Genomic DNA, 18,387 nt, shown 5'->3' with positions numbered 1-18,387 from the left:
GGGGAGTTGAAGAATTTAGCTGAAAAATTAAGGACAGATATAGTGGAAAAGGACACTCGTCTAGACCACCTGCAGAAACAAAATAAAGAGCTAAGATCGTCCTCGAGTCAATCCAAAGACGAAGTCATAAGGAAATTCAAGTTAACCAAAGCGTTCACTAATCTTTTGGAAGTAAATTAGGCAGTGGGCTTTGAAGATTTTCATATGGACACTCTTGAGATGTTCCCTGAAATGAACTTCGATTCCATCAAGCTTCGTACTGCAGCTGAGAGTTCCCTGCTTCAGACGAGTTCAGAAGATTTGAATGTCGAAGGCGATGCTTCCACTCATTTTCCTGCTAAAGACGGCTCTAAGTCTAGTGGCGATGCCCCCAATGGTTTATCCCCTTGAAATGACTTCTATCTTATCTATTTCCTTGTTTGTTGCTTTGCTTTTGCTTTTTTTTTTTAATTTTTTTTTAGGGGGTCCCTTGTTTTGGACCATTTTAATTTTCTGCATGTACATTAATGTGTCCATGTTTAAGGACAAGTATTTTATACAATTGCCTTTTTTGAGCTTGATACAATAGGGATGTTGGACGATATTTGTCTACCCTTTCATTTATGAACATGCTTTTGCCCATATTTTTATTGCCAATTTCCATTACAAGTATTCTTCATCTTTAGATAGGATTTTATTTTGGAGTATGAATATTTTCCTCATCCTTAGACTTGTTCTTGGAATTTTACTTAGCTATATATTTTCCTATAACTTGGATTGCTTAGCAAATTGGACATGTTGTCCATATAAAATGTACTGTATGCATGCTTTTCTTTGTCCATTATTTTTGGACGAGTGTATTGGGAGGTTTATTCCTTCCCTTTGCACTTATCATTATTGCCTTGGGTTTTATGGCAATTTGCATTTTTCTCGTCTAAGGATGGCTCATGACGATACATTTCTGCGTTAAGAGATTTTAAACGTCTTTAATTTAATATGGACATTTATTTCACAATCATTGACACTTAAATTAGAGAATTCAAGCTACTTTATATACAATAACTGTACATAACATTGTCCATAAACATCAGAGAGCTTAGTACATAGCAGTCCAAAGACATCGTCTGTGCTAGTACTTAGTCCTTTTTTTAGGGAATTCAAATTACTTTATATACAAGGACTTTGTTCATGCATCATCCATAGCACACACTAGTAAATAGTGCTTTTTAGGGAATTCAAATGCTAGAAAACATAAGACATTGTTGAAAAACATAAATGCTAAAAGATAACATAGGTAAACTACTAGAGATAACTAGTAATCTTTAATCTCATCCATGCTGACCTTCCCTACAAGTCTTCTTCACTGGTAGTACTTCCTCAAGTGCTCCACATTCTATGGGTGCTCCAGCTTTCTTCCATCTAAGGCTTCCAAGTAGTATGAACCTTGTCTTTTGGAATTGATGCCTTTGTATGGTCCTTCCCAGTTACACCCTAATGTTCCATAAGCGGGGTCCTTTGTAGCCAGGGACACCCTTTTCAGGACGAGATCTCCAACGTTGAATTGTCTTGGCTTTACCAATGCGTCATGGTTAGTCATTAAGTTCTTTTAATGTGCCACCCTTTGTTTCGCATCCATCCTTACCTCGTCAATAAGATCAAGGCTTAGACGAAACCGTTTCTCATATTCCTCATTGTTATAATGGGCCACCCTGTAGCTAGTTAGACCAACCTCCACAAGTATCACTACATCACTTCCATATGCTAACTTAAAAAGAGTCTCTCTAGTTGGAGTCCTTACTGTCGTCATGTATGTCTAAAGGATACTGGGTAATTCATCTAGCCATATCCCTTTTGCCCCCTTAAGTCGAGTCTTGATGATCTTCAACAATGATTAGTTTGCAACTTTTGCTTGTTCATTAGCTTTTGGGTGGGATGCTGAGGAGTAGTGGTTCCTGATTCCCAACTACTCGTAGAACTCTCTGAAGGGTTTGTTATCAAACTGGCATCTGTTGTCTAAGACGAGTACCCTAGGGATTCTAAAATGGTAGACAATGTTTTTCTAGATGAAGCTTCTGACGTTTTGCTCAGTGATCTTTGCCAATGGCTCTGCTTCCACCCATTTAGTGAAATAATCAATCTCTACCACCAAAAGATAATTTGCATAGGAAAATCAGTAGGCTAGAATGCTTCGGACTATGGTAATGGCTTTTGGTCCTAAAAAGAAAAGAAAGAACTATCAAGGGTGACCAGTATAACCCGACTAAGAACCCTCCGACAGTTAAGTTAGTTTTATCTCTAGAATACAAGGAAGGGAAATAGCGAATGGTGGGTCTTACCTTGGGTAAACATGACTTGTTCCTTTTATAGAGAGTTAGAAGTGGGTCTACTTGTTCGAATCCACCACAATTGTGGGTGATGAGAGTAGTTAATGGAGAAAATGGGTAAATGGAGTACGTGGAGCAAATTATGAGGAACTCCTTCCACGTTTTGAGTGTAGTAGACTATGGTTAGATCACGAGGAACTTTATGAGAAGTCCTTTTGTAGAATTCACCAAGTGTTATTTGGTCTTCCCTAAGTTTGTACTATGGGCGACTTACCTGGTCTTGTTATAAAGGGATTTGTATTGTTCCTAAGTGCAATGTTCTTGTTCTCCTCTTCTTAAGGTTTCCTGGATGTGGTTTAGTCATGGACGTGATGACTGTGGATGATCGTTATGGACGAATATCTTTAACTTAGTCCCCATCAGAAAGGTTTTGGGTGTTTGGGCACCTATTTTCACTTCTTTAGTGTGCATTTGGCATTGGCTTAGAAAGCCATTTTTTTTACTATTAACTTATTTTTGCTAATATTCATGGGTCCAATTACACTTTTTTTATACTATTCATGGGTCATACTGTACTATTTTAGCTACCTTTTAGCTTTATTTATAGTATTTTCAGCAACAAATTTTCAATTTCAGCCAAATAAACTGTTCTCAAACAAACTCCCTACTCATTTTGGGTAATTTGCTACTAATGCTCTTATTGAACCCTCAATTACTGCTCGGTGCTCATCAATTGCATTGTTTTCCTTTTCATAATTTTATTTTGTTGGTGAAGAGTTAGATAAGACTTTGACTTCTAGGTTGCAATGTTGTTACTATATAATATATATTGATCTTGTTTTTCCAAGTACTTCTAGCACCCCCCCCCCCCTCCTCAAAAAAAAAAAAAAATCCTAATTTCTTTCTTCTTCTACTTTTTTTTTAAGGTGATAGAACTTTTTTGCAAAGCGCTTGAAGCCCAAAAAAAAAAAAAAAAAAATCTAAATATGTTTTTGAAGGTGATGGAATCTTAGAGCAGGAAACCAGTTTGTTGACAATCTGAAAATAATAACATATTATGTATTCATAGTTTAGTTCAATATTGAGAATCTAATAGTGTTTGGTTCCAAGAGAAAAAATCCAACTGAAAGTGTATGTTATCATTTGCCCCTCCAAACACATCTTTTGAACTTTTGAGTTCAGGATCGTTCCACATAGAAAAGATAATTTGCATAGAAGATCCCAAATTGTTGGGTGTAAGAGGATAAAAACCTTTGTCCCACTTTGGCTTATTCAAATTTCAAATACTTTTCATAAGCTTCTTGGAAATTGGTTGTAGTGTTGTTACTCTTTGTTAAAATAAAAGGAATGTTGATATCCATTATCATGACATGTTTTTTACAAGCCCGATTCAATTGAGCCCAATCTTGTTGTGGGTAAAATTCATGTATTGTATTATATTAAATTTTTTTAAGCATGGTCTAAGGTTGTCATTGGAGATGATATCACCGACCACAGTGCCTCAGATAGTCATCAGAGCTAAGTCGTTGACCACCGCACCTTTGGGTTTTCTTAGAGAGAATTTGAGAGCTGAAGAATCCATGAAAGTAAGTTTCCAATCTAACTAAATGAAATGAGTTTTCTGCTTTTATTTTTTGATGATGCTGAAAAAATCACTAGTAAGCTGCGAGCACTCTCCAAACCGAAGCAACACTTGTAAAAGGAGAATAGAAGACCTAACAGAGAGCACCAGTGTGGTACCGGCCAAAAACCCTCCGAATGTCAAGTTAGAGTCTTTTTTAACAACCCTAGAGTGCTAGAGCTGAAGTGAATTATGCGTACCTTGGCTTATGAGGGTTTTGGGGTATATATAGTGGCATGGATCCGAAATAAGCGCCTTGGTGAGGAAGTACTTTCCTTCTAGGAGAGTAATTTATGGATTTTGCGTATCATCTAGAGCCCTTTTCCTTATAGGAATCTTCTTGACTAAGGCCGAGCATGTAGCGCAAAAACTTTCCTTATATGCACGTACATAGAGGACAAAACAGGTTAAGGATGAAGGTTGGGTTACCCCTTTAGCTTTTACCTCCTAAGGTCGTCACCCTACGTACGTCTCCTATACGGTCGTCACCCTATGTATGTCTCCGGCAAGGTTGTCAGCTTAGGACCTTTAGCTTTGACTCCATCAGCTGATACTTCAGCCCAACGCCGTCACGTATGGGGTGTAGCTGCGAACGTCAAAAGGAGATGTTCTAGTGATCATCGCTGACGGGCTTGATACTCCCGTCAACCTTCTTAAAGTATTAGTAACTTGTAAAACCACCACCATCATTTTTCAAATTACATTATTTCATTGGTTGAAAATTTTGGGATATCTTTATTTTGAGGGTTGCCTTAAAGTGGTGTTGAAAAATGTAATATTTGTAGCCAAAACTCTCACAGGAACGCTGCTAAAACTGGTCTGCAATTTTTTAAACAGTTGTATTAGCTTATTTCAAGGGTTTTAACGACCCTTGAAATAAAGTTAGCCATACAAAAGACCTATTTTCAGTGTTTGTTTGGACCCTTTTTAGTGGACCCTCAGAAATAGTGGGTCAAAGCAATTGAAGTTTTTTTGTAGTGCTACTAAATGGGCAAGGGACATTGGTAGCATCGTAGGTTTATGAAGGAGATCTTGTACCTAAAATTTCTACCCAAAAAGATGTTTTTTGCTCTGATTATGGCCAAACTTTTCTGCTTTACACTTTTTTTTTGTCTAAAACATATGACTGACCCTAAGTGGCTAGCCTTGTTTGCTACAACAACCAAATGCAACCTTCAAAGACCTGTCATGTTTAGGAAACATCATACCATGAATTTAGATCACTTCATTTCCTAAATTATGCAAAAAGCAAGTCAACCATCTTACCCAATTAAAGCAAATATTACCATAACCTCTTTGATTGATATCTTGGGGGTTCAAAACCTCTTTTATTAACCAAAAATCAATCACTTAGAACACCCTAAACTTAATACAAAAGGCGTCAATCAGATTCAAAAGGAACCAACCATGTTTTACCTACATAGCTGAAAATTTAGAGCAAAAGCTCATTCAACCAACTAATATTTTCATGATTCTAAAGCCAGGGGTGGAAATATAAGTACAAGGGAGTCTTCCTTCTTTTCCTCACGACCTCTCTCAATTTTCACTTTTCGCTGATTGCGGGTCAAAGTTTCAGACCTATGTTGTTTTTATGCATTTTTCAGCATATTTGTTAGGCATTTTGATTTCTCTCTTATTAAAACACCATTAGCCTCTATTCACTAAATTTTGGAATTTTGGACTTAATACTCTCCACAAATAATCACTTCTAAAAAACCCAGTGAGAAATTTGGGTCATTCTAGCATTTTTGGCCCTTGTCGCAAAACATACCCAACAAGGACTAATAAAAGAAATAATTCTGAAATCGAGACAAGGACTAATAAAAGAAATAATTCTGAAATCTGAATAGAAGAGGTGCTACCCAAAATGTTTGGATGGTACAATTTGACCAAAATGTTTTCCATGTTGTAAAAAAAAAAAAACTTTTTGTAGCAGGTTAGTTATTTTTTATGCATTTCTTGCATTGGATACCTGAATGAAATCTATTGTAGTAGTAAACTTAATATTAACCTGCAGTATACTCAGCAGAAATATTCAAATTTACAAATATAATTGATAACTCAAATTCAAAAGTTAAAAAATTTAAAAAAAAAAAAAAAAAAAAAAAAGAACTGGCAATTTCGCTGAATACATAATTCCAAACCCTACTGACAATTAAAGAATAGCAGCAAACATCTCCCCTTCGCACAAAAGAGATGTGCTTGCAATTTGAGTAGAAAATAAAAGCAAATAAAGTTTAGCTTTCATATAGGAAAGTAATCAACTAAGATATGGACGGGAAAAAAAAAACTGCATTAGCCCATTAAAGAATCGTCTACAAGCTAGGCACAAAGGGACTTGCTTTGCAAAGTGAAGAAGACCTAAAAGCAAGACAGCACATCAGTGAAAGTAATCAATTAAGAAGACAAATCTAGGAAAGAACTCCGAATTTAAAGTAAGGAATACTCTTCCAGCAGATTGCTTTTTTTTTTTTTTTTTTTCACTCAAAACCTAAAGCTAGGCAAGAACTTCAAATGCGAAGTAAAGAATACTCTACCAGACAACTAAATGATGTAGAATAAAACATGATTACTAGCAAATTGTAGAAAAGTAATGGTCCGTCTGGATTGAGGGGGGAGAGAGAGGGAGTAGTGGGGAGTAGAGAGTAGAGTTGGTCCAAAATTAACCTATTTTTAGTCAATTCTACTCTACTTTCCTTCACTCCTCCTCCCTTCCCCCTCAATCCAAACAACCCTAAAGATTAGTTTTCTCTTTTGTCATGTGTACCTCATTAAGAGAAAGCATTCAAAACATTATGGGGAGTTCGAACATATCTGAATAGTGTAATTATGGAGCTAATCAAATTCGTCAACAATGGAAGGCCACTTCCATCTAGAGAAGGTCGAACTCATGAAGACCGGTACCGTCTTGCCAGTCTCATTGCATCGTCAAAACCCTAGCCTAAAAAGCAATGATAAACATTCAAAGTAGCAAATTCAAATCATCTATTTTTCTTTATACTTTACCAATCATCATATGCCAAATTTATCAACAACAAAAAAAAAATCATCGCATGCCATGTGTTTGTTTAATTTTTTTTTTTTCATTGTGAACTTTAGTTATTTTTTAAAAGGAAAGTAAAGCTAATATAAGATAATTGTAATTGGTAGAACTCAAAGTGGAACACATAAGTGAGACAAAAGATTTATATTCGTAAATAGAAATTATAGCATAATACAAATCATTTGTACCACTTTTTGTGTTTCACTTTATGTTCTACCAATTACAACTTGTCATGTGTTTATTTTATTCCATTTTAAACTTTGACTATTTTATAAGAAAAGTTAAATAAATACATGACAAATTGTGATTGGTGGAACACAAAAAATGATATAGATGATTTGTATTTGTTATTGCACCCCGGAAACCACCGTCACATTTAATGCAAATATGCAATGCAATATGTTCCCTCCCCTTTCTAAGGCAAGTCAGAATATTAAGCCGCCCAAACATGGTCAAATCAGAATGACAAGCATCATCACCGTACATCCTTAGTACGATGGTTACCCCACCATATATACACTTAGATTAGGTTAGAGTACAATTCTATCTTAAAAAAAAAAAAAATGATAAGCATCAATTTAATTAGAGAAATCCAAGCTATGAGGCTCAATTTAAGGAGGTGAGGGAGATGCTTTATACAAGTATAAAAATATATCCATTGGGACTAGAGGTATGATCTTTTTCCACAAGAATTACACTTTCTTTTGAAAATCCCTACCTGACTTTACCATTGGAGTGAAATCAATAAACCCCAATATATATCGATTTCTTTTTTTTTTTGGTAAACAAAAAATGGGTAGAGGGAGGCGATCAGTGTGACTTCCCTTCCTAGGTGTGACCATAGTAGCATCCTACCCACTCTTGGGTGAGACCCCATACTCCCAGTTTGTGTGAGGAATTCATTTTTTAGGTCGATTGTTTAGGATGGAAATGAGATAAGGAGTAACAACACACAACTAGTTGCTTGAGGCTCGAATCCAAGTCCTGAGACTTGTTGACCCGGTATCTTACCAATTAGGTCACTTGATGTTGGTATATATACCATTTGCATAGCGAAAATTATTAGTGTTTTGTGCTATTAACAGCAGAAGCTACCTCCTAACTTCCGTGGCCTTCCTAGGTGAAGGAATCCCACTTCCCCAAAATACCCTAAAAAGTGATGAGAGCAAAAATCTTTTATAAAGCATCGAAGTAGTAGGATATAGCCATGTTGAGGTCTTTTTTGTTAGAAGAGAGGATGCTGAGGTTTCTATGCTTGGAAGTTTGGAATATTTGTGGCCTTTGTAATTTTGTTTTAAAGGAAAACTTAAAAAGTTCAATTTCAAAACCTAAACAGACTCTCTCTCTCCCTCTCTCAATGGTTTTCTAATTTTCTTATTTTTCTTTTATAGAAAAAGTTTTGCCACAAACTTTTTTTTAGAATGTGTTTTGGTACAAACTTAGTTGTAGTCTAAGGCTACAACTCTTACTAAAAAATTAACATTGTTATTTACTAAACACGCATGTCAAATTTCGTATTAAGCAAATGTTATTTACTATTCAGTCCATAAACTTATTTTCTATGCATAATTTTATAAAACAAAAACTTGAAATTTAAACATTTAATTGATAACATAGCTAATAATCTTTGATTTGTTGAAAATTTTGCAAGCATGAAAGCTATAAGAAGAAAATGTAATCTAATGGTTGATTTGTCAGAATTTACATCCAATAAAAAGATATTGAGTAGAGTTGTAACTTTAGGCTACAACCAAGTTTATTGCTAAACTATTTCATTTTTTTTATTGACCTCTTTTTTACTATTGAAATAATAAAAAAATAATAATTTTAGTTATTAAATATTCAAAAAATACTATAACAGCGCCGTTATGAGTGTTTTTAATGGAGTAGTGTGACGGAGGTTGACAATAGGCATTGATTGGGCGGTATTTTGAAATTTGGAGGACTCAATTGAACAAAAAATAAAAGTTAGAGGGCAAAAATAAATTCTAGTCTAATTTATAGAGTGGTTAATGTGTGTTTTGCATTGTTTTCAAAATGCTATTATACTCTAGTTGTGGAATCTCTTTAGTTTTTAACAAAAGCTGTTAATTGTTGATTTTTTTTAATAAAAGAAAACCTTTATTAATTAATTTAATATATAGTCCAACTGTTAAATGGGACCTATATAAATCCAATCTACAGTTCTAGTTAATTCAACTAGTAAAGTCTCTGATCGTTGTATAAAAGATCTAGGGTTCAATCCCCGCCTACACCAAACAAACTGATTGGTGTCTTGTTCTGATAATAAAGAGCTATTATTAAGAGCGAACGCCATAGGTTAAAAACTCACTAAAAAAAAAAAAATATTCAATCTACACTCAAAAACTACAGAGTCTAAATATCGATAAAATTTATTCAAAACTTAGACCAAAAACAAAAAATAAAATTTTGATAAGTTAACTTAGCCCCCAACTCCCTCGTTTATTAGGGCACCAAGTAACAAATTTAAGCCAAAAGTCTTTTAGCTTAGCTGGTTGACAACTACCTCTAGTGTTTCCAAGACTTCATAATTCAATAAAGAATATTAGACCCAAACAAAAGCTAGCTCATACACTCAATATTTGAAATTCTTGATGAAAGGTGATATTTAGAGCATTATTATTGGTGGTACAAAAAAGCCATATTGTTATTTTTAGCACTACCAACTACAAAAACTGTCGCTACATTGGTAGAGCCAAAGCCAAATATTTTGGCTTCTCAGCTACACTGCACAACTACTTTTGGCTGGGAACCGAAGCTCAAATGTAAAAATATAAAATAAATAAATCATTATTATATTGAGCGTTCACATTGGGTTAGATTATTTTATTCTTTTATTTTCTTTTTTCTTTTTTCTTTTCTTTTCTCATTTCTTCTTGTTGCTTCTCTCTCCTCACACTTTTCCCTAAGATTTTCCTCTCTTCCTTTACCTCACCAATCTCGCTTGCCCAGCCACTGACAGACCCACAAAGCCTGCCCAGCTCCAACCCACCCCTTGAGTAAGGAGGAGAGCTATGTTGATTGACTTCACCGACGCAGGGGAAGGGCTTTCTAACAACACCAATAGAAACCCAAAGTTTATTCATCCCAATCGAAACCCATGTGAAATTTTGTCCATTGAGAATGGGTATGATGCCCGGTTGTGTGTGCGTGTGAAATTTTGGTGTTGGTGGTGGCTTTGGGTTTAATAGAGTTGATAGATTTGTAAATTTCACATGGATTTCAATCATTTTGTGTTGTAGTCTATAGATTTGATAGATTTTCCCATGTAAAACTCAGGAGCACAACATGAGCTTTGGTTTTTATCAATGGTGGTCGTGTGTTTGCTACTGAGTTTCTTTTTTGAAAGTATGGAGTTGATAGGTGCTTTGGGTTTTATGTTTTGTGTCAGTATAGAGTTGATTTGGTAGACAAAGCATTACAAATTCCAGCCTCAGTCAGTGAAGTTTACATAAAAGCAAAAATAAAGGAAGAGGTTGCGGTGGCGGTAGTGGTGGCAGTGGCAAATGGTTGTGATGGTTATTTATTGTAGTGGATATATTATTTTATTGTATTAGATATATTATTTTATTGTGTTGAAAGCTAAAATGAAACCACCGATGTTGGGTGTTTTGTAAAGTGAGAAAGTAAAATAAATAAAGTAGTTTTTTGTGGTGCCAAATAGCTAAATTTATGGCTCCACCAATGTTATTCCTCTTATAAAGGAAGATGTATATCATTCACTTTTATTGTTCCGGTATAGCTTTCAATAAATCTTTCTCACAAAAGTAAAATGTTTCACATCAAAAAAGAAAATGATATTAAGAATACCAATGAAGAATACCATTACTTTTAAATGAATCATTCTTCAATCTGCACATTGAATGACTACTATTATTGTTATGTTTGTTGTTTGTTTGTTACCTTTTTTTTTTTTTTTTTTTTTTTTTTGAGAATTAGTTCAAAGATTTATAGATTAAAAAGTAGGCTTATCAGCCATTATAAGGTTGCTAATATCCGAAGGAATAGACGTCATCCTGATCAAAGAAGGAGAATAAAATCTGCAACAAAGTTGCCTTGCTTGTAAGCACGAGAGAAACAAAAACTCCTTCAAAGGTTAACATGCGACATAGTGTCCTTAACTAAGTGTCCAAAGGCAGAATGAAACATATCACCTCTTCTAAGGGAATTGATGACAATTTCCGTATCTCACACTATAATGGAATCGTGGAGACCTATTTCGTGGACAAAAAGAGCTGCTCACCTATTTGCAAGCATTTCAAGTATAGCAACAGATAAAGGTTAAAGGATTCTTTTAGCCAAAGTAGTCATCAATTCCCCTTCATGATTTCTTATCACCACCCATAGACCGGCTTCACCCGTATTGTTCATTATTTTTCATTTCAAGTATGGTTCATTATTAAATTATTATAAATTGAATCAGTTTATTGGATGATCAAAATAATATCACTTATATTGTTTATGACATCATCAATCTAACCACCAGTTGAACCCTACCTAATGAGGGAAAAGTTAAACTTGTTTTGTATAAACTTAGTGGGTATGCCTTACGTTGGTGGGAATGAATACAGTCTAATAGGATTAGACAAGGTAAAGACAAAATTCGTTCATGGCCAAGGATGAAAAAGATGCATGCTATCAACTTTTTTCCTTTGGATTGTGAAGAACTTTTGTCGTATACAAAACAAGATTATTATTAGCCAAGCGGTTCATATTTGAATTATTTTAAAAAGCCAAATATTCCATCAATAAAGGAAGAATTGCATGTTGAAGAAAATATTGTTCTTGAAGATTATGTAGAAGTAAAAAAAACAAAATATAGAGATTTCTAAAGAAATTAATGAAGGTCTTGTTATGGAAGAAGATCATAAAATCAAGATTATTGTGAAAGAGGATAATGAAGATCCTATTATAAAGATCTTGAAGTTGAGATGGTAGAGATCATTGAGGAAGAAATTGAAGAGGAAAGTTTCAAGGATCTCAATGAAATCAAATCATATGATTGTTGATCCCAAGATCCTTTTATTTTGGTGGTAAGCGATACACCGTAGTTTATTGATTTTTATTGGGTTTGATAAATTTGATTCAATTATCAGTTCTTATTTGGTAAATCTCTACAATTACACGAAGACCAAGAAAAAAGAAATTCAAGTTGATTTGTTTATTCCATTGATAAGTTGCAACTATGGAAAGAAGACCAAGGGGCTTAAGCATTCAAAGTATTTGTTTATTTGGAGCAGAAGATTTGAGATTTCAAAAATAAACTCGAGGACAAGTTTGTTTCAAGTGGAGGGGTTTGATGTAGGACGAAATCTACAATTAAGTTTTTGTAATTATTTGATTTTGGTATTTTTATGTAAAAAAAGTTATTTTAGGTTTAGGTGATTTATTTCCTTGTTTTTAGGTGCTTTTAATGCTTTTTAGGTCAAATTTGGTTCTTATTATGGTTAGATTTAATTAAGAGTTATTTTAAAATATATATTCTTGTCTCAAGTTTTGAGAAGCCCTTAAATAGGCCCCTAAGCCTGTAAATGTATTTTTTTTTTTTTACAATTATTCAATCAATAAAATTCAGACTTTTTATCTCCCAATTTTCTGGTGGATTCCAGACTCCTTTTTCCTTGTGGATTCAAGAAACTCTCGTAGATTTGAGATTATATTCCAAAACAAATATGTTTTGTTTCTTGTTTTCTAGAAGTAGACTTGTTCAATTTTCTAGAAGTAGACGTGTTCTGTTTTTTTATGTTTCTACATCCCACATCACTTAAACTGAAACTAAAAACCCATAATCTACTCAACTTACCCTAATTATTTCGGTGGTGCTATGGTGAAACCCAAAGCCTTCTCTTTCTTTAAACTAGAGCCATCAAGTATTGGCCAGAGCCAAGTACAATATTGGTCGGAATCACTAAGTACACCTCCTAGAGCCAAGTTGAGCCGCCGAGATACACCTCGATCTCCTTCTCCTTCTCGGTTTTTCGCGCTTCTTCTACCTCTCACTCTCCTGGTCTCTTGATTTATCTCTTTCTCCCTCTTGATCTCTCTCTTTCTTCTTCTCAGTTTCTCACTTTTCTGGCTCAGTTGTCAAGTGGGGTTCTATTTCTTGTTCTTCAAATGTGGGGAGGGATGGCCTGGGTGGAGTTATTTTAATTTATTATTTTTTAAAATAAAATTTTTAAATTTAAGAAATAAATAATTAAATATTAAATTATGGTCACAACGGCGACAATTTGGAGCAAATTAACTGCAAATATAGATGAAATATTAACGGATGGCTAAATTGAGGATGATTGAAATTTAGATGACTGAATGACAAAATTCAAATTTAGAGGATTGAAATGAAATATGATGAAATTTAGAAGGTGTGTTTACCTTTTTTATTTTATTTTATTTTTTGGCCTTTTTTTAAAAATATTTTATTTTGGTCACTATTGTCATTTCAATGAAGAAAAATGATGACATGGCATACGGAATTAATTGACATTCAAAAAGCCACATCAACGTAAGGAAAAGAGAGAGAGAGAGAGAGAGAGAGAGAGAAACCAACACCACTTTCTTAGTTTCTTTTCTTTCCCTTCACTCTCTTTGGCAACCAAAACTTTAGACCAAAATCAAAACACACTTAAGGTTCAGCATTTCAGCCCAAACGTAAAATAAAAATACGATTTTTTTTTTTTATATAGGAAGAAATACGACTTTTTTTAGTTAATTAATGAGCTTTTCTCTTTTTTTTGCGTAAAGTGGTAAACCTTAGTGATTTTTTATTTTAGTTTTAAAGTGTTTGGTTCTGAAGAAAGTAAAGGAAGTGGAATTGGATAACGGTAATTACTAATTAGTCTAATCATCTTTTGTGTGCCCGATAAGGTTTCAGAGGCTCCCATCGGCTACAACATCAACTTCAGTCGCTTAGATAACGGCAACGACCAAGTAAAACTTAATTGAAAAACTCGAAGACCAAAACGAAATTTTTAAAAACATTATATACTAAAATGAAAATATGCCTAACATATAAGAACCTTAAAACATATGATTCATCTCACAGTTATAAGCTACAAACCAAAGCAAAATTCAACAACTATATATTTTTTACAAATAAACACACAATTCCTCTATAGAATGTTCCCGATAAAATCCTCCAACACTGATCATTACTATTTGACCATAAAGCTTTCCAAATTTTAAGAAAGATGCCAAGTATAACTTCTATGATGCTGGTTAATTATTTGTCATGCATTGTACGTATTGACTACCAAAAGGAATACAGTTGTACTAATAAACAGTAGATTAATACCCAGAATTTACATGAAGAAGTATACAATATACTAATCACTTGAAAATATATAAACTTAAAAATATAATTGAGAACTCAAACTCAAAGGCAAACACATAAGTTACGATTGAGTTGAATTGCATACTTCCAAACCTCAACTACCAAGTAAAGAATATCCCCGAAACTTACATGAAGGTTTACAGTATAACGGTATTAGGTATACTTATTTGCATAGTGTGAAATAAAAAGTTAAAAATTTATTTATTTTTAAAATGCTGAAAGTTAAATTAATTGAAATAAATCTATAACAAAATTTAGTGTGGAATTCGCAAATAGTAGATAATTTAAGCAAAAATCTAGTTTTAAATCTGTTGCCAAACACACTAAAACTCAAAACTCAAAAGCTCAAGAGGCAAACATAGAATTTATGATTTAGTGGAAGGAAAATACTAATGATGTTTACAAATTTTATTACATAACCTTTACAAATTGATTGGTGATGAAAACAACATAATAATAAATATCATGGTTACATTTTTGTAATCAGTGACACATCAATTTATAGAAGTTATATATTAAAATTGTAATATATATCACTCTTTAGTGGAATGCATAATTTAAAACCTTTTTTGCCAACTAAAGAATACCAATAGACATCATTCTTTCCTTTTCACATCAACTTTCATTTTTTTTTTTAAGTAAACAATAATACTTAATAAAATACACACGAAAATAATAATACTAATGTTTTAAGGAGAAAAAAAAAAATTTATGTATATCAACTAATGGATTGTTAGTATTGTGTAATACATAGGGTGTAATTGAAACCACAGCAAAAAAATATTTTCCCCAAAGGAAAAATACTCTTTCCTTTGTGACCCAAAGGAATATTGTTTTTGCTTTTTAGTTTACAAATAACACACTGTTTTTTGTCGTATGAAAGAAACATTTCCCTTCCCCGAATTTGATGGTCAAACAAAACAATTTGCTTCAACTTTTCCTTCTCATTATATCCTTCCAAAACTGTTGTTTCTTCTCCATCAATCCAACCATGGCTTCCTCTAATGAAACACATAAAAGTCCTGGAGAAACCTTGACCCTTCCGAAGGGGAACCCACTGTTTCACCAACCACACTTGAAACTACCACCACCAACAACAGCAACACTGCCACCAACCCAGACAATAATGGCCACAGCAATGGCGGTGGAGGAACGGAGAGAATTAGCAACCATTTTAACCATCTTAAGAAGTTACTCGAACAAATGAAAAGCTACTTAACTGAACTTGAGACTCCTTCAGGTGATCAGCGATGTATACAACTAAAAGATCTGCAAAAGAAGCTCCAAGATTTAAGTGAAAAGAGAATTCACCCTCCGCTCCTAAAATTCCAAGCAGCAGGCTTAGTGATATCAGAAAGGAAATTTTGAAGTTAAATCAGCGGCTGATTTCATCACTAGACAGTCTGTCAAAAGAAAATAGTCAGAAATCTAATAATCTACAGACAAGCAGCGGGTCTAATGGCGGCAGTACAGTCCGAGAGTTGGTTAACGTACACCAGAGTGCAAACTTCAGGGAAGGCTCATTTTACAAAGAAATTCAGCATATTTTTTTAAACGAGCTTGATTACACAAAGAAGTTAATTTTGTCATGCTTTACTGTGTTCCCAGAAAATGCAGTGGTGAAGAGGAGGATCTTTGTATATTGGGGATTGGGAGAGGGCTTTTTGCAAACTTCAGGTACTGAAGCAGAAAGCACGCCTGAGAAAATCGTTGATGAAATTCTCAAGGAATTTCAAGAGCAGAGCTTGATCGAGCCTGCTATAAAAAAGCGAAAGCAGCCCCAGCATGTTAAAAGCTATAGAATGGATCCTCTTGTGCGTTCTGCTGTGACTCTGCTTTCCAAAAAAGCTAAGTTTTTTTATTATGATGGTAAGGGAAATGTGCTTCCCCAGAGAGATTGGACTTCTGGTTTAGATTCTAAGGGGAATCCGGTGGTGGATGAAAATGGCTCATGGCCACGCTCTCCCAGGTTGTGTTTGCAAAATATCGTGGAGACGGCCGAGAGGAAACCTTCTACAGGAAAGGATATCAAGCGAACGGTTTCAGAACAAGATTTGGAAAATGCCGTCTCATTATTTAACGTTAATGAGCCTTTTCCTGATCTCGAATTGGCGCGGCTAACAAAGATGAAAGATAAAAATGTGGCACAGACGAAAGAGCCAAGCGCGGCGGACTGGTTATCGAAGATGAAAAGTGCCAAAGTTGTTTGTCTGGGAAGCTGGCCGGGATCAGCTAAATCTCATATTGAAGTGCAGAGCAGAGAATTCTTAAGAGGATTGACAAATATGAAAAGTTTAAGATTCCTTAGCCTTCAAGGGATCTCTAGAATTAAAGAGCTTCCACGTTCCATGAGCCTGCTCAGACCTTTGTTGATCTTAGATCTCAAGGAGTGTCACAATTTGGAGATTCTTTCAGAGGAGATCGCCAATCACACGAACCTCAGGTACTTGGATGTTTCTGACTGTTATCTGCTAGCTGACATGCCCAAGGGGCTAGGGGCACTCTCAGAACTTCGAGTCCTTAAGGGTTTTGTCATTAGTAATCGGCAAAATCGAAGGCTGGGCACTTTAGATGATTTGAGGAAATTGAAGAAGCTAAGGAAACTGACTGTCAATGCAAGAAGTAAGGACTTCCCTACAGGAAACGATCTAACTGCTCTCCAAGATCTTGATGAAATAGGAGTACTTCGAAACCTAACAATAGTATGGGGACCAGCTGAGCCAAATAAAGCATCCAAATCAGAAGCTAAGAATGGAGAAGAAACCAAACCAGCTGGAACGGTTCCTATCATTGAGAAACTTCCAGAGAAACTGGAGAAGCTGGATCTTCAGTGTTTCCCCAAGTCTACAGCAACGTGGCTGACACCTGAATCTTTGCCAAACTTACAGAAACTCTACGTAAGAGGAGGAAACCTTGCAACTCTGGGAGAAAGCAAATGGTCCGAGGTTAAGACTTTACGTTTGAAGTACCTGAATGAATTGAAGACAACTTGGATGAAACTGCAGGAATCTTTTCCAAAATTGGAATACTTGGAGAAAGTCAAATGCCCTGGGATCACACTCTGCCCTGGCGACGAGCATGGAGTGTGGATGAAGACTATTTGATCAAATCGAACAAAAGCAGTTTTGAGAGGGATTGGTTGTTTACTACTGGCCTCACATTATTAAACTATATTATTGTCTTATGTTAATTTACTGCTATTTAATTTGAATTTCAATTCTATATCTTGTTTAAATTCTGTACTTCTAATGGATGTTACTCAATGAGAATAAATATCTTCTTATATTAATGTACTTCTTTATTTTTTGTTCAATGCATGCCATTTGAGAAGTTCTTTCATGTTAGTTTCTTCATAGTTGAATTTATTTGTCTTTGGAGAAAGACAACACATTTTGTTTTACATTGGCCAAAGAAGTCACATGATTAAATTAAACTGAAAAACCTAATTAGGCACAGTATCAGTACCTGAGAAAACTGTACTTCAGTATTATTTTCTTTTTCTTTTCTTTGTTCATAAAGGTTATTAATGAATGATGCAAGTTGAATCCCAATAAATAAATAAAATTCAAAACATTAAAGATCAAACTTCTGCTAGTGACTCACGCATAGGCAAAGTGTGGGAGAGGATAATCTAACAGTTGCCTTTGCAGTTTCATTGGAAGGGTCATATGTAACGGACTTGCTCAATTTCATGGAATTTTAATGGAAAAGACACCCAGAAAGCTGCTGTTATCAGCTAATTGGTATGCTACCAAGTACCAATACAGAGCAATGTCTAGTATCTTGTTTTCATGAAGCATCAATGTGTTTGACGCTAAACACATATGAGAGTGTTAGGATATCTATCATTTCCAAGACATATTGATTGAATTTTAATTATTTAGTTTGGACATTGTACTTGTAAAATGTTGTGGGAGTTAGTCTTGTATTGGGTAGAAGATGTATGAAGCTGGAATTCAAAATTGCAAGTTGAAGGTCTTCACTTAAGAAAAATTGAAGTTTTAACTGAATCTTTAAGGCGAATTGAGATTACGAAATAGACTCTTAAGAAGTATTGAGCTACAGTCCT

At 34.6% G+C, this 18,387-nt stretch overlaps 1 protein-coding gene across 1 annotated transcript; it reads left to right on the top strand.

Moving 5' to 3' along the window:
- The first annotated feature begins 204 nt into the window (after positions 1 to 204).
- Positions 205 to 17,422, top strand: LOC142611998 (uncharacterized). The gene is made up of 2 exons (XM_075784135.1): positions 205 to 376; positions 15,927 to 17,422. Exons 1-2 carry the CDS (start codon positions 205 to 207, stop codon positions 17,420 to 17,422), a joined length of 1,668 nt encoding a protein of 555 aa, XP_075640250.1.
- Positions 17,423 to 18,387: the final 965 nt, after the last annotated feature.

The sequence above is a fragment of the Castanea sativa genome, chromosome 10 (assembly GCF_040712315.1).
Source record: "Castanea sativa cultivar Marrone di Chiusa Pesio chromosome 10, ASM4071231v1".
In the NCBI taxonomy this organism is placed as follows: Eukaryota; Viridiplantae; Streptophyta; class Magnoliopsida; order Fagales; family Fagaceae; genus Castanea; species Castanea sativa.
The sequence above is the reverse complement of the archived record's forward strand: the minus strand, read 5'-3'. Positions and strand labels throughout refer to the sequence as shown.

Excerpts from the sequence above, each read along its gene's own strand:
- LOC142611998 (XM_075784135.1), top strand. The coding sequence starts at position 205 with ATGGACACTCTTGAGATGTTCCCTGAAATGAACTTCGATTCCATCAAG. Across the intron at positions 377-15,926 it reads TAGTGGCGATGCCCCCAATG|AAAATGCAGTGGTGAAGAGG; the intron begins GTTTATCCCCTT and ends CTGTGTTCCCAG.